Source organism: Oncorhynchus mykiss, chromosome 7, assembly GCF_013265735.2.
Source record: "Oncorhynchus mykiss isolate Arlee chromosome 7, USDA_OmykA_1.1, whole genome shotgun sequence".
Taxonomy (NCBI): domain Eukaryota; kingdom Metazoa; phylum Chordata; class Actinopteri; order Salmoniformes; family Salmonidae; genus Oncorhynchus; species Oncorhynchus mykiss.
The window spans coordinates 60958459-60974858 of NC_048571.1; the positions used below are offsets into that span (position 1 = coordinate 60958459).

The 16400-nt window shown below is 42.5% G+C and overlaps 1 protein-coding gene across 4 annotated transcripts in view; it reads right to left on the reverse strand.

Moving 5' to 3' along the window:
* Window positions 1-16400, reverse strand: part of LOC110528154 (guanine nucleotide-binding protein G(i) subunit alpha-2) — a 95556-nt gene that overhangs the window by 12395 nt on the left and 66761 nt on the right. For 3 of the 4 annotated variants that reach the window (XM_021609980.2, XM_036983700.1, XM_021609981.2), the window contains 2 exons: window positions 5851-5893; window positions 1417-1558 (listed from right to left, as the gene is read on the reverse strand). In XM_021609980.2, coding sequence (XP_021465655.1) covers window positions 1417-1558; window positions 5851-5893 — 185 coding nt within the window. Of the gene's footprint in view, window positions 1-1416; window positions 1559-5850; window positions 5894-10773; window positions 10850-16400 lie in introns of those variants that run through there. The other variant, XM_036983701.1, reaches the window with a different exon arrangement.

Consider the following 16400-nt stretch of genomic DNA (forward strand, 5'->3'; position numbering starts at 1 on the left):
TTAAAAAGTGAACGGAATTTTGCAACACTATGTGTGTAAAATGAAAACTAGCGCAGATCTCTGTTGTTACATCAAGTCAAATACTTAAACAGCCAATCTACAGAACATGTAATACATTAAACTATCAGGCCAAGAGAGTAAGACACCAGAACATTTTGAGTAGCACTCCCTCTTACAGTCTCACCCCTGGGGAGCTGCTTTGTAAAGGAAGTTAGCATGGCTGAGTTGGCCGCTGCAGCAGTGAATACACCTGATACTGCAGTGGGGGACTATAGAGAGAGCCCTGCCCCCTTCAGCACTACAGTCACTGGGAGTGGTATTAGACGAGCAAGCGTGTGTGTGTGTACAGATTGGTCTGAGACAGGAATAAGCCTACAGCCCATTCCTACTCCACCATTATTAACACTTAAATGACTTAACAAAAGGCCTATCTCAATAGGCATGGGTGCGAACAGCAATGTACAATTGGTAGTGAATGAGATGCATTAGTCCCATACAATGTAAATCACTTTATCAACCACCATGTACAGTGGGGCAAAAAATTATTTAGTCAGCCACCAATTGTGCAAGTTCTCCCACTTAAAAAGATGAGGCCTGTAATTTTCATAGGTACACTTCAACTATGACAGACAAAATGAGGAAAAAAAAATCAGAAAATCACATTGTAGGATTTTTAATCATGGCTCTGTTTAGAGCTAGTAAAGCAGCATAATCCACAAAGCCCATTGTTGGAGAATGTAGCCCGTCTTACGGTGTACAACATTATCATTACGAATTCATTATGTCAATCAGGTTAGGTTATAATATATAACACTGGTACAGTTTCACCGCTGTGAAGTTCTGATGACTGTTTTTTTTATCATTTTGAGAGACACCGACAGACCTGCAGAGATTTGTAGCAGGAATATGTCTTGCAGAGCTAGTTACCTCCAATAAACCAACTGTGACACATACCAGCAGGAGAACACTCTTCCCTCTCCATACCTCCTCTGCACAGGAAAGTAACACTGGGAAGTAGTACAGGCAGCTTAGCTCTGCAGTGGTCCCCTAGTCTAATGACACACATGGGCAGCAAGACTGAGTACACATGGCACATCACTGTATGGCACTCACTCACTCCGCCTCATACAAGTCTGGGAGGCTAAACTAGTCGAAACTATTGAAACTATGGGCTATTGTCACATAGCACTTCAGGAAGAAGAGATACTTGAGCATAGATCATTTCCCCATCTCACTTCAGACAGATTAGAGCTGGACTAGAGAAGAGGGATAAAGTGGAGAAGTCTGTTTTGTGAGAAGAGTGGGAGCGGTTCAAGGGCTGGTTGGCTTTTAGAGCAGCAGTGGGGTGTATGCAGAGAGAACAGTGGCTGCTCAGGTGGATGCACTCAGACGCGCGTGTGTGTGTGTGTGTCTTACCGCTCGAGCGGCCTCTTCGTAGTCGATCTTGAGGTTAGCCATTGCCTTGATGATGGCCATGATTGACTGGATGGTGTTGCTGTAGACCACAGCTCTGTACTGTTTACACTCTTCTTCTGAGTAGCCATCCTCATGGATGATCCTGACAGACACAGGAGAGAGAGAGTCGGAGGGTCATTTAAACAGGACGGAGAGAGGGGTGGGTCATGCAATCTCCATAGCCAAGCGTCAGCTGGAGTGGTGTGGAAGAACTTGACTGGCCTGCACAGAGCCCTGACCTCAACCCCAATGAACACCTTTGGGATGAATTGGAATGCCGACTGCAAGCCAGGCCTAATCGCCCAACATCACTGCCTGATCTCACTAATGCTCTTGTGGCTGAATGGAAGCAAGTCCCTGCAGCAATGTTCCAACATCTAGTGGAAAGCCTTCCCAAAAGAGTGGAGGCTCTTATAGCAGCAAAGGGGGGACAAACTCCATATTAACGCCCATGATTTTAGAATGAGATGACACCTGCTCGTTGAACCATATACCTTTGGTATCTAGTGCATGTGCAGATATTTGCACCATGTCATTGCTCGCTCTCTCGCTCTACTGTGAGTGCATAATGAGCCTCTTGCTAGGTTTCACTCATATGGCGAGGGGTTGAAGCTTATTGGCTGAAACTCAAATTGCTAAGGAGGGAAAATGGTGCATCACAGCTTCCAGAAAACAGTCGCTTTCAAACTAGGGATTTCATGGCTAATTGAGGTTAAACAGTAATTCTGCTCATATATTATGCATGTGTGAAAGCTGGAGGTTTACTAGTCGCCAAAGTTCCGGACAATGTATTTAATAATTGAAACAAGTACTATCTACTTTAATCATTGGCTGTCCTATGCATACTGAATACTTAATTCCAGACTGATGTTACTGGTCTGTGGGGGAAGACCCGGTCTCTGCTGAGAGAACACTACAACTAAAACAAATAGACTATAGTATGGAGGAGGGAGATGGAACAAATATGTTGATAGTAAAAAGTGGCCAGGCCAAGACAGGAGCTCCTACGCTATGAAACAAATATTTTACCCCGTCTAGTCACACCAATTCCCTCTGGGAGCATGGATTGGGGCCTGCGGTGAGGCATTCTCAATCAAACTAATTGGAATGAAAGGGAGCCTGCTAGGATGAAGGCCAAATGGGACTTAAAGAATTCATTTAATGTTTTTACCTTTATTTAACTAGGCAAGTCAATTAAGAACAAAATCTTATTTTCAATGGTGGCCAAGGAACAATGCGCTAACTGCCTTGTTCAAGGGAAGAACAGCAGATTTTTACCTTGTCAGCTCGTGGATTTGATCTTGCAACCTTTCAGTTACTAGTCCAACTCTCTAACCACTAGGCTATCTGCCGCCCCATGAGCTCATAAAGTGTTTATTCTCAATTACAATTCAGTGAAGACAACACACCAAAGAGCCACGCTGGCTGGGGAGGTTGGAGGTGAACCAGGGAGACTTATTTGTTTAAAGTCATGTTCAATTTCCCCATAATGTAAAAAAAAAATTTGATTTCATGCCGAAACAGACATTTTCCTAGATGAGACCAGATGAGACTGCAAATAGTCAAGAAGAATCACAGCAGAATCAATTTTAATTCTGAAATCTAAGTTAAATTCTGAAATTCAGAGCAAATCATGATGAAGCCTTTTCCTTGTTAGTGGAGCCCTCAACTTATTTATACTAAAGGCAATTATACTGAACAAAAATATAAAATGCAACATGCAACAATTTTACTGATTTAAAGTTCATATAAGGAAATCAATCAACTGAAATTAATGAATTAATTAGGCCCTAATTTATGGATTTCACATGACTGGGCAGGGGCGCAGCCATCGGTGGGCCTGGGAGGGCATAGGCCCACCCACTTCTGAGCGAGGCCCACCCACTGGGGAGCCAGGCCCAGCCAATGAGAATCTTTTTTTCCCCGACAAAAGGACGTTATTACAGTCAGAAAATCCCGCAAGTGAAGAAGCCGGATGTGGAGGTCCTGGGCTGGCGTGGTTACACGTGGTCTGCGGTTGTAAGGCCGATTCTCTAAAAAGATGTTAGAGGTGGAGAAATTAACATGGTAGAGAAATGAACATTAAATGATCTGGCAACAGCTCTGGTGGACGTTCCTGCAGTCAGCATGCCAATTGCATACTCCCTTAAAACTTGAGACATCTGTGGCATTGTATTGTGTGACAAAACAACACATTTTAAAAGTGGCCTTTTATTGTCCCCAACACAAGGTGCACCTGTGTAATGATCATGCTGTTCAATCAGCTTCTTGATATGCCACACCTGTCAGGTGGATGGATTATCTTGGCAAAGGAGAAATGCTCACTAACAGGGATGTAAACAATGTGTGCACAAAATTGGAGCAAATGGAACATTTCTGGGATCTTTCATTTCAGCTCATGAAACATTGGACCAACACTTTACACGTTGTGTTCATATTTTTGTTCAGTATAATACAATCATTTTCAAGTCAAAACAAGTTACTGGCTAATGGGTGACGTAGAAAGAGATTTCATCATCGGGATGGTTTTGACAGTGTTTCGCCCATGTATTACAGGGGTGTGTGTGGTGTGTGTGTGTTATTAATCCAGTGTGAAATGGTTTAATAGCGTCAGTTGAATTGATCTGTGTGAGTGGATGAAAAAGGGATTGAAAGCATGGCACGACGAGAATGTGGAGGAATAATTCAACCATTGAAGAGTGTGTGTGTGAGTGTGTGTGTGTGAATATATAAAGGCTAATTGTGTGTGCTTGCATTGATGTGTATGTGGGGGAAGGTGTGTGTGTGTTTCGTTATTCCAGGCAGTAACATCTGTGTTTGTCTTCAAGAATGTCTGTGAGAGGGATTGAGGGTTTAAATGTGTGTGTGTTTTCATTTGTGAGATTGAGCAGTGGGGTTATACAGAGACAACATTGCCTCCAGAGCCAAGGTGCTCATAACCATCAGCTTAAGTCCTACAGATTTACCCCAGCGCTCCTCAAAAAACTGCATGGTTCAAGAACAGGTGAAGTAGGTGTTATAGTACACCCAGCCAGAGGCCACACAACACAGGGGCGTGTGTTTGGCTGGATATTCAGATGCACAGGGCACCAACCAGTAACTAACCTATTCGATGTGCTTTCCAGTTTGTGCATAAATGTTTGGCATGAAAAACATGACAAAAGAGTAATGTGCTACAGAACATACAGGTCCAGATCTGCTACCAGGTTAACCTGTATCTTCTCTATATGTTCCAAATGATCCAGCGTGTCTAGTAGGAAGCATCCTGTACAGCGTAGACTTAAGATAACTGTATACTCTATTGTCAGAGTAGCTCCTTGGAATATGAGCTAGCAGGGAAGGAGTCAATGCATTAATCATGGTGAGGAAAAACTCCTCTGGCCCATACCTTTTTGTGTGTGTGTGTGTGTGTGTGTGTGTGTGTGTGTGTGGCTGCCCATTCCCGGAGAGACCTCAAACCCATTAAGTAACAGTTGAGAAAGAAACAGGCTTACGACTGTAAGTATAGGAAGTATTATGCACTTTATAGATCAAATATTATCTTAAATCACAAATGATCTTATCTGAAATCAGATGCTTCGTAAACAACAGGTGTAGACTAACAGTGAAATGCTTACTTACGGGCCCTTCCCAACAATGCAGAGAGAAAAATTATAACACGAAAAATAAATACACAATGACTAACAATAACTTGGCTATATACATGGGGTACCAGTACAGAGTCAATGTGCAGGGGTATGAGGTAATTGAGGTAGATATGTACATATATAGGTAGGAGAAAAGTGACTAGGTAACAGATGGATAATAAATAGGAGCAGCAGCATATGTGATGAGTCAAAAAGGTTAGTGCAAGATGGGTCAATGCAGATAGGGTTCTGCAATAGGCAGCCCGCAGGCCAAATGATTGGATTTGTTCGGCGAGGGGACATTAAAGACTGTAAAATTACCAGAAAATCAGCTCAAAGTGATTTTAAATTAGAAAATCTATTCCCAAGTATTCCCATGCATAGATAACGAGGCATACGTGATCGTATCCCAATGTAATCAAGTTTTTAAATTATTATGTTTTTGTCAAATGTGACATCTGTTTGGGCTTCTTGTGGTCAATTTGTAGTGTAAAAATGATTTATAATTATGTTCCGGCCCCCCTATCATCCGCTGAAGAATAAAATTGGCGGAATATAATTGGGGACACCTTGTATAGATTATAGCATGAGAAAGGATATGTAGAGGATTCTGGGTAACTAGTTTAAGAATGTACTGTCCCTGTCTGCTTGTGTTGACAATGACATCAGAGTCAGGTTGTGATATTGGGTTAATTGCTCATGCTTGACGGGAACAGCAGCAAAACAAAACAATGCGGAGACAGCCAGCCAGGCATGGAGCTCTACTTACTTCATCTGTTTCACAATAGTGCTCTTCCCTGACTCTCCAGCACCTGCACAAAGAACAAAAACAGCCAGAGGTTAAAAATACACTCCCGTTAGTGGAGAAATGTAAACAGGCAGCAAGCAAGGCCACCTCACATATAAATCCCCTCCTCTTCCTCAGGCCTTAACGCTTACATGTATCTCTCCCTCTCCTTCCTTTCTCTGAGTTAATCCGTCTCTTTTCATATTCCTTCCAGTCGCCCCCTATCCAGTTACAGTCATGTCAATCTACAGTAGTGCATAATATAAACGGTAGTATCGTTATGCCTGGAGGCCCCCTCTCCACTCAGTGGGTGCCTCACTCTGTCTCATAGGGTTTCACAGAGTTTCCTACACCCAATAACTCCTGCGTCAACAGCACGGCCTGTGTGTTAACTTCAGAGGAAGCCGTCGTATTGTAACCCTCCCTCTCCACAGCCGCTGAGACAAGGCACTTAATCATCATTAGCGTTAAATTAAAACGTTGGAGTGCTTTCACAAACAGGATATGGGCCTGTCCTTTCAGATGACGTCATGTTGCTTGTTTCATGTTCAGGGTCCATAAGAAACTCATTGGGATATTTTCCACTGCTGTACTGTTATGTTAAGTAGTTGGCTGTCTGGATTAGAGGACAGCAGCACTGAGTAGTTAACTAATCAAACAGCACTAAATGACCCGCAGTCCACCACTAGGGTCATGGTCACTCTGACCCAACAACACTCACTGTTTATATGAAGTGTGTGCCTGTGTGTCAGATCGCACGTTACCCAACAGCAACCATAATCTTCCACCAATAACACAAGCCACTGACATTCTACATTCCATCACAACAGTGATGTGAATACAGAGCACAGAGCAGACACACAGTCAGACTGGGTGAATTCTCTCCATTTAAAACCTCCTTATAGTCCCCATGCTAACCGGCCAATCTAAGAGACACTTCCTCTGCTCCGTTACCCATTCTAAAAAGAGGCCACTCTCTCAGCTCCCAACAGTTAGAAAGTCACCCTGCACTGATCTGCTCCAGTATGTGGGCTGAGTTGATTAGCTGAAATAAAGAAAGAGGAGGAGAAATGGAGGCTCCAAGCCTTGAGCGAGAATTGAAATTGTAATTTTATTCCTAACTGAACACAGAGGGAAGTGACTCAGAGACACAGTGGAAAGTGTGTGTGTATACACATGTTTGGGCACTTGCCCATTGTGTGTGTACACTCTATATTGATTCATATCTGTATTTTCTCAAGTGCATGGTGGGGTTGAAGCAATAATACATTATGAATAAATCATATGAGATGTGAGCCTAATAACCCATGGTTCTGTCTGAGCATGTTCACAATCCTTCAACAATAACATATTGTCTAGAGTAGATTAGAGCCACAGGCTTTGTACACAGGCAGACACTATACAGTCCACTGTAAGGAAACTTTATAAAAAGCTGATTCCAATGTTGATTTTTCTACAGGATATTCTATAGAAATAAATGGGGGGGGACAGAGAGACAGAATGCTACCAGGTTGCCTATAGTGCTAGACTGTGGTCCAGTGGTTGCATAGAGCCAAGCTGCAAACACACTCCCAGAGAGTTCATAGACCTGTTAACACAGAGGCGTGATGTGACTGAACCCAGCTAGGCCTCTCTCCCCCCACACACACACACATACAAATACACACAACATATTTTTCGCCCTTCACTTGCTCTTGCCCCATTTCTTTCTCTCACGCTGTCCCTCTCCCTCCCGCCATGTTGACGATGGTAAATAGAACCTTTGGAGTTTGTCCAGTAAAGCGGAGAACATTATGAGCTGTAATGACAGTACAACACTGAGGTTTATGACAACAAGAGAGGAGATCTATTGACTGGACACACAAGTATCTCCTATAAACGGATATCTTCCATACTGACCTCTGAAAACCAGATTAGTGTATATGAGTACGAGGTTAGTAAGTGTGTGTGTGTGGGTTTGATAGATTGTGCTCTAAAAATGTGTGTGCCCTCCTGCTAAAATACCCCTGTATTGCTTGCTGTTTGGGGTTTTAGGCTGGGTTTCTGTATAGCACTTTGTGACATCGGCTGATGTACAAGGTGCTTTATATATACATCTGATTGATATGTGAAGGTAACGTTAAGATGCAATACATTGTGAAAAAGACCAAGCCCATCAAGATCACTTGGCATGGCATAGGCTCTATAAACTGACATAAAACAACAATTGACACATCAATCGGTTCTTTCCAATTTAAGCTATTCTATAAAATGAATGCTCAATATATGGGGCATTGAACAGTCAGCCTTGTGCAGACTCTGCCACTAGGAAACAGAATCAATAGAACATATTTTCTGGTACTGTCCATAGTTGCTTGCTTTTTATGTCACAATATCAGGGTTTAGATCTGCAAACTGTATTGTTAAGGGATCTTAAAAACCACGATCAGTCAATGGGAAATATCATTATACTCTTGGGTCAAGTATTTCTTTTTAGGGCAAAATCAGCAGAAATGTTACAAATAGGGAGGTTCAGGATCCTCATAACACATCATAGTAAAATGGAGGGATGTATTGCAAAAGGAAATAGCAAAATGGCACTATACTGGGAAAGATGGGTTCATCTGCGGACATCAGAGGGTTGTAGTTAAGATCAGAATGAATGGTGTATTGGCCGCAGTGGGTGAAAATCCAGAACTTGAAGAGGAAATTATGAATATGTCAATTCCTTAACTACAGGTACTGTAGATGTGAGCCAAAATAGTTGTAAGTAGCAGTAGAAGTATTGTCGTCTGTTAGTTTACTCCAATCTGGGTAGGGGTGGTAGTGTAGAGGAAAAAAAGTTTGAGAAACATAAATGAGAAATTATGCAAACAATTACAATCTATCTGCAACATTAAAGCTGCGCTAAAGCCCCCGTTGCCTTACTTGCTTATGTGGAAAAACAGCCAAATTGCCTACAGGGAATGCCAGTTGATGACAATGTAAACTGCCTAACTGGTTAAGCTGGAGGTAGCTAGTTCCTGCACACACACTCTCAGACATGGTGGTGTGTTATCACACTGCTGCTCCTGAACCATTCCCCTGCATTAATAATGTACGGACGCATGCGCAGGCGAGCCAGCGCTGCACTGAAGACCTTGAATATTTCATGTACCTGCCAACATGCAAAAGACCACTATGATGTTCACAGCACATAGTTGCATGCACACATGCAGTTGAGTCATACACAGGCATCAGTGCAAGCACATAATGTACACACATAAACAAAATAATACATTAGACTAGTGCAAACACACACACTTAACCAAAGTAATTTGTGCTACATTGTAAGCCACATCAACCTATTCAAGCCTTGTGGCATCTGATTTTTCAACTAGAACAAGTCTTTTGAATGGTAAAATGTAATAGAATTCAATTGCATCAAATTCAACAGATTCAAGTGTGGGTTTCTATCAGCACGGACTCTCAGAGCTGTGTTATGGCTGTTGTTGAAGACTGGCCTGCAGATATCATTGCTCTACCCATCGTTCTCTCTCCCCCCTCCCCCTCTCCAGATGGAATGCCAGGGACAGCCCCAATAGGGGACTACTCCCTCTCTCTAACACAACAAACAGCTTTAATCCCATTCCGACTATATTCACTTTCACTCTACAAAGAGGAAACAACCTGAGCCTGGATTCTGACCGCCTCTTTTCAACACAGCAGCCTTTGGTATTAGAGCAGATTAAAGCTGTGCAGAAGGAAGCTATTATGAGGAGGATGTTTAGTCTTCCTGCCTGACAGAGGAACTCAGACTGGAGGATAAGTGTGAGTGGATATAGGGCCATTGAGAGCGTCCCTCCACTGTAATAAAAGCATGATGACAGTAGCACAGACACACACTGTATCCCCCATATGGTGCTTCCACAGCCCAGAATCCTTCCAGACACAGTGTGGAAACTCTCCCTACAGGGCAGCACAATTGTTCACTGTGTGCTGAGTGTAAGACTGGGAGTGTGTGTTTGGGAGGGGGGGGGGGGGGGGGGCTGCATCGCTTGACCTCACATACTGACAGGGAAAACCTCCTATGGTGTGAGATTGAGAGGTACTGTATCACTATAAACAGTCCATTCATCCACTGCTCTAATGAAGATTTTCAAGAGCTAGGGGAGCTGACACACGTGTAGGGTTTCTGAACCGCAGGGGGACAAACACCTAACCGGAGGTGACAGCATTCCCTCCACTGTAATACTGAAGTTGTAAACTTGGCAGTAGAAAACCTGAACAGTATATTTGACCTCTCAGCTTCCCTATCAAACCTAAAAATGTCAAGCAGACAACCTCAGAAAATGAACAACAATGACAAATGTGACCCAATTCAGGAAACTAGACGCAAGTCACGACTTCACAGGAGAGATGTTTTTTTATCAAAATGCTTTTTTTGGGCAGAAATGCCTTCTCGAACATGTGAACTTTCATGTGCATTAATAACTAACTTGTATGCCATCTGTAAATACAAATATGATTGTTAAATTCCGAACCTTATTGGTTAATAAGGCACAGAAAAAGATAGCAACCTTCCCACTAGTCATGATTGGCTGAGATAATGAGTGGGCTGGACATGCCGAGAGAGGAGTTCGGATTGGTCTACCATATTGAAGGCTGCTGTCTATTTCAGCTGATAGTCAGCTGAAGTCAAACGTCTACTGTTTGTTGATAATCTGATGCTTCTGTCCACAAGCAAGGAGGGCCTACAGTAGCACCTCGATCTTCTGCACAGATTCTGTCAGACCTGGGCCCTGACAGTAAATCTCAGTAAGACAGAAATAATGGTGTCCCTAAACATCAGAACATCAGGTAACTTCCACAAAGCTGTGAACGATCTGCGAGACAAGGCAAAAAGGGCCTCCTATGCTATCAAAAGGAATATAAAATTTGACATACCAATTAGGTAAAGAAACCGCCGTAGGCAGACCAGGAAGACTGGGCAGTGTGTCTAAAATTCTGTATTTATTTTCTTAGTCAACCTTGTGTTCTGTTTTGTTGTGTACTTGATTGTAGCCCTGTTTCTTTGTGTTCTTGAACGTAGCCCTGTCTTTCATTTTTGTTCATTGATTTCACCTGTGTTGGTTACTCACCTGGTCTCATCAGCTCCTTAATTAGTTCAGTTCATTCTGTTAGTTCAGTTCACTTTGTTTGTGCCTTTCCTAGCTCGTTTGTGAGAACCAGTTATAGCCTTCAGTCCTAGTTGATTCACCTGCCTGTTTGCCTACCTGTGTATGAACATTGTCTGTGCCCATGGTTCCTGCCTTCTGCGAAGGGGAAAGAAACACCTGCCGCGCTCTGCACGTGAATCTACACCCTTTTCTCCCTGAGTATTCATTACAATGTGCACATACTGTAGCCTCAAAATGAGGTGGAAACTGAGCTGCACTTCCTAACCTCCTGCCAAATGTATGACCATATTAGAGACACATATTTCCCTCAGATTACACAGACCCCAAAAAATGTAAAAACAAATCCAATATCTATTGGGTGAAATACCACAGTGTGCAATCACAGCAGCAAGACGTGTGACCTGTTGCCACAAGAAAAGGGCAACCAGTGAAGAACAAACACCACTGGAAATACAACCCATATTTATGTTTATTTATTTTCCCTTTTTACTTTAACTATTTGCACATTGTTAAAACTCTGTATAGACATATGCCATTTGAAATGTCTTTACACTCACAAAAGTTCCAAAATAATGTTTACTGTTCATGTTTTATTGTTTATTACAGTGAGGGAAAAAAGTATTTGATCCCCTGCTGATTTTGTACGTTTGCCCACTGACATAGAAATTATCCGTCTATAATTTTAATGGTAGGTGTATTTGAACAGTGAGAGACAGAATAACAACAACAAAATTGTTGGCAATCACAGAGGTCAGACATTTCTTGTAGTTGGCCACCAGGTTTGCACACATCTCAGGGGGGATTTTGTCCCACTCCTCTTTGCAGATCTTCTCCAAGTCATTAAGGTTTCGAGGCTGATGTTTGGCAACTCGAACCTTCAACTCCCTCCACAGATTTTCTATGGGATTAAGGTCTGGAGACTAGCTAGGCCACTCCTGGAACTTAATGTGCTTCTTCTTGAGCCACTCCTTTGTTGCCTTGGCCGTGTGTTTTGGGTTATTGTCATGCTGGAATACCCATCCATGACCCATTTTCAATGCCCTGGCTGAGGGGAGGAGGTTCTAATCCAAGATTTGACGGTACATGGCCCCGTCCATCGTCCCTTTGATGCGGTGAAGTTGTCCTGTCCCCTTAGCAGAAAAACACTCCCTTAGCATAATGTTTCCACCTCCATGTTTGACGGTGAGGATGGTGTTCTTGGTGTCATAGGCAGCATTCCTCCTCCTCCAAACACGGCGAGTTGAGTTGATGCCAAAGAGTTCCATTTTGGTCTCATCTGACCACAACACTTTCACCCAGTTGTCCTCTGAATCATTCAGATATTCATTGGCAAACTTCAGATGGGCCGTGCTTTCTTGAGCAGGGGGACCTCGCGGGCCTTCACGGTGGAGTGTGTTACCAATTGTTTTCTTGGTGACTATGGTCCCAGCTGCCTTGAGATCATTGACAGATCCTCCCGTGTAGTTCTGGGCTGATTCCTCACCGTTCTCATGATAATTGCAACTCTTCCATTTGCGAATAATCGCTGTTGTCACCTTCTCACCAAGCTGCTTGGCAATGGTCTTGTAGCCCATTCCAGCCTTGTGTAGGTCTACAATCTTGTCCCTGACATCCTTGGAGAGCTCTTCGGTCTTGGCCATGGTGGAGAGTTTGGAATCTGATTGATTGATTGCTTCTGTGGACAGGTGTCTTTTATACAGGTAACAAATTGAGATTAGGAGCACTCCCTTTAAGAGTGTGCTCCTAATCTCAGTTTGTTACCTGTATAAAAGACACCTGGGAGCCAGAAATCTTTCTGATTGAGAGGGGGTCAAATACCTATTTCCTCATTAAAATGCAAATCAATTTATAACATTTTTGACATGCGGTTTTCTGGATTATTTTGTTGTTATTCTCTCTCACTGTTCAAATAAACCTGCCATTAAAATTATAGACTGATCATTTCTTTTGTCAGTGGGCAAATGTACTTTTTTCCCTCACTGTATCTATTTCACATGCTCTGGCAATGTAAACATAAGTTTCCCATGCGGGGGGGGAGAGAACAGTGGGATCAAGCTCCACTTACAGAGGCCAGAAAATTCCAGGGATATGAGCAAAACAAATACTGCCCGCTGCCTAGCAACCAGGCAATGGAGGAGATAGTTGTGGTTACATCCATTGACTGAAGCTGAGTAGGGAGGCCCTTTTCCAAAAAGCATGAAAGAGGGGAAAAAAAGAGTTGGGGGTGAGGGAAAAGGACCAGGACCCAGGAAATTGCCTCATTATCAATCAAGCCCACTGTGGACTGGCAGGAGAGGAGGGTGCAGAGGCAGAAGCAGGGAGCACAACCAACAGAGGAGAATGTGCCAGGGGTGGATGTGCTATGCCAGGGGGGGCTGCGCCAGGGTGCCCACTGGAATAAATGAGACCCAGCTGCAGCAGTACAAACCCAGGGCCAGATCTATGAAGTGTAGAGAGAAAACAACACGGAACACTGACATTACCACAGCAGCCAGGGAGAGGCAGCTCACCAGTTTCAATCACATTTCATTCTGAAAATATTAGTCCAGCTAGGAGCTGTTCTACAGAACATGGGTACAATCCAGACATACAAACAGCCCCACCACACAGAAACAAATAAACAAGCTCATACTCACACACCCACTTAAATCATCTGTCCTGGGGGGGAAAACTAATATTGTATATTTTTCAAAACAAATATCCATGTCTTAGGAGAAGAACTTGAGCTGTCTGTATATAGGAGATGTTTAAATCATGAGGTACCTGATAGCACACAGGTCCCCTATGAGCACCCAGCCCACAGAGCTACACCACTAATCGCAAAATAAGGGGAGAACGCATTGATCCCGAGTAGAGCTGGTGCGGTGACAGTATTACCGCCACACTGGCGGTCACGAGTCATGAAGGCAGTCAAATTCCACGTGACCGTTTAGTCACGGTAATTAGGCTTCTCCAAGCTCTGATGCTGCTGCTGGTCAATAGCAGCCTACCAAACTTTCTAACTACCTAGTACTCAGCACTCTATTGTCCCTCTAATCACGCTGACATCAATGCAAATGTTTTCAAAAATCTGATCAAACACTTCATGAGAGCCCATGAGCTCATGTTGCGCAACATTTCTATAGGATATGCAACTGCGTGAGCAAACAGAGTGATGGCCAGAGTGATCCCATCAGCTTTTTACAAGCTAGGCCTACTATATTTTTACTTAACTTTCCTAATATTAGGCACATTGCTTATATTTACAACAGGATTATAGCCCACCTGGCAGGCATGAAAATGAACCACGGAAAAAGCGTCCTCCATTTGCTATTTAAGTGCATAGATTATGCATTTTTTTCCACTGCCCCTGTTTCGATACAGGTATATGTATATGTAAAGGTATATGTAATGTATGTATGTAACGACAAGATTAAATCAAGAATAGTCTGATGTGTGACAATATTAGCATATCACTTATATAGGTCTTGTGAATGATGCCCAGCATAAGAAACAACAACTTTTGCGAATCATAATTGCACACCTCACGTAGCCTAGCCCATAGGCATTAGGCCTATATGTTTTGATAAGGTTTGTATCACAACTAAAGTGGCCAAATAACTTCTTAAAATTAAGCACATTAATCCGCTTTACAAGGGGTGTAGAGCCTAACTGGTATACATAAGCAGCACAAGTTTCAATTTTGGGGAAGATCATTTTCACCATAAAAATGCACCTTTATAATAAAAGCACTACATGCATAATCACATTTGCGGTCACTTTTGATAATGGTGTTTTTCCTCTAATGGAACATTCACACTTATAGCCTATAGTGCACATTGCTGCACTTATAATGTGAATAAATAGCCTAATAGTTTATCAACATTTTAAGCTAAACATTCTGATCTGTTGCGTCAGCCACATTTCATACATTTTTGTGGGGATGATAGTGGTTGTATTCATTTGGGATCCATCGCATTCCACAACTGTCCCAGACTATGTTTGGAATATTTATTTCTTGCACAGAATATAATAGGTTGACTTTTCTACTATGGGGGATAGTAGATTAACATAGGCTAGTGCTTTTCTTGTTAATTAGGCCTACTCATCTTGTTGGCTGATAAAAAGTAAAATGTGGACAGTTCTTCCAATATCTTCAATATGCACCTTGGAATTGGATAATGTGTCTGTCTTCACTTGTAGCCTGTGAGAAAGACCCGATCATGTGATGGAAAGCCATGTGAGAGAGGTGCTTCCAAGCGTGCCGCACTCAGGGAGAAGGGCACAACGGCCACTGGCCGCAAAAGGCATGGATTCTTTTAGGGTCCATTTCGGCCACACAAAGGGGATTGTGTGAAAGTGCTGGTCAAATTGTGAATGAGAGACTGATGAAGTGTGCACAGCCTGCGCAAAAAAAAAAGCAGAGCTCATGCCTTTTAAAAAACGTTTTTTCAATCATTAGAGTCGCATCATACAACCTTACAATGTATTAACATTTGTAGAACAACTAAAGTTACATTAATATCTATAAATTAAGCATATAGGAATACCTATTTCTTTGTTAACCTCTCAACACATAATAGCTACATGTGCGCACTCACTCAAATCATTTGGAGAAAATATCCTTTCTATTTTATTCAGCTATGTTCAATTGTATTCTTTGTACTATAAAATAATGCCACAGAATTCTAAGCAAATCTTGTCTGCTAAATAATCTAGTGTAGCCCACAGCCATTTGGCATATCCAGATCAGGACCTAACATAAGGACAACTCAGAGTATGCTATTCTGTTCTTCTGAAATAGACTACATTTTCTTCATATCATGCTTCTTTAGACCTGTCTAAAATAAATAATGGATTTATTGTGATGGTGTAGGCTATATTACATGGATTTATTAGACTTTTTCAAATGTAGATGTTCCAAAGGTCTGCATTCGTGTCTTGTAGGCAAGGAGATGCTAAATGTGTTTATGTTAATTAACGGTCAATTACCGTGAGACTGACAGTTATTTGCTTGACAATCACCGACTGATGAAATTTAGTGACACCCGCAGCCCTATCCCTGAAGTGGAGGAAGAAATCAACAACAATCTATGTATTTGACCCAAGGGAGGGAGGAAGCAGGCTTTCATTAATTAAAGTGTTTACACTGGGTGGTTGGTTAGCGGTCCTTATTATTGGCCTACATGGGACTCATTGATTAGTGCTCTGATGATGCTGAATAACAGTAATTGGCCATGAACAGTAATAAGAGCAGGGCTGATGAGGCCTCAGGTCTTGGTAAATACAGTGCCTTGCGAAAGTTTTCGGCCCCCTTGAACTTTGCGACCTTTTGCCACATTTCAAGCTTCAAACATAAAGATATAAAACTGTATTTTTTTGTGAAGAATCAACAACAGGTGGGACACAATTATG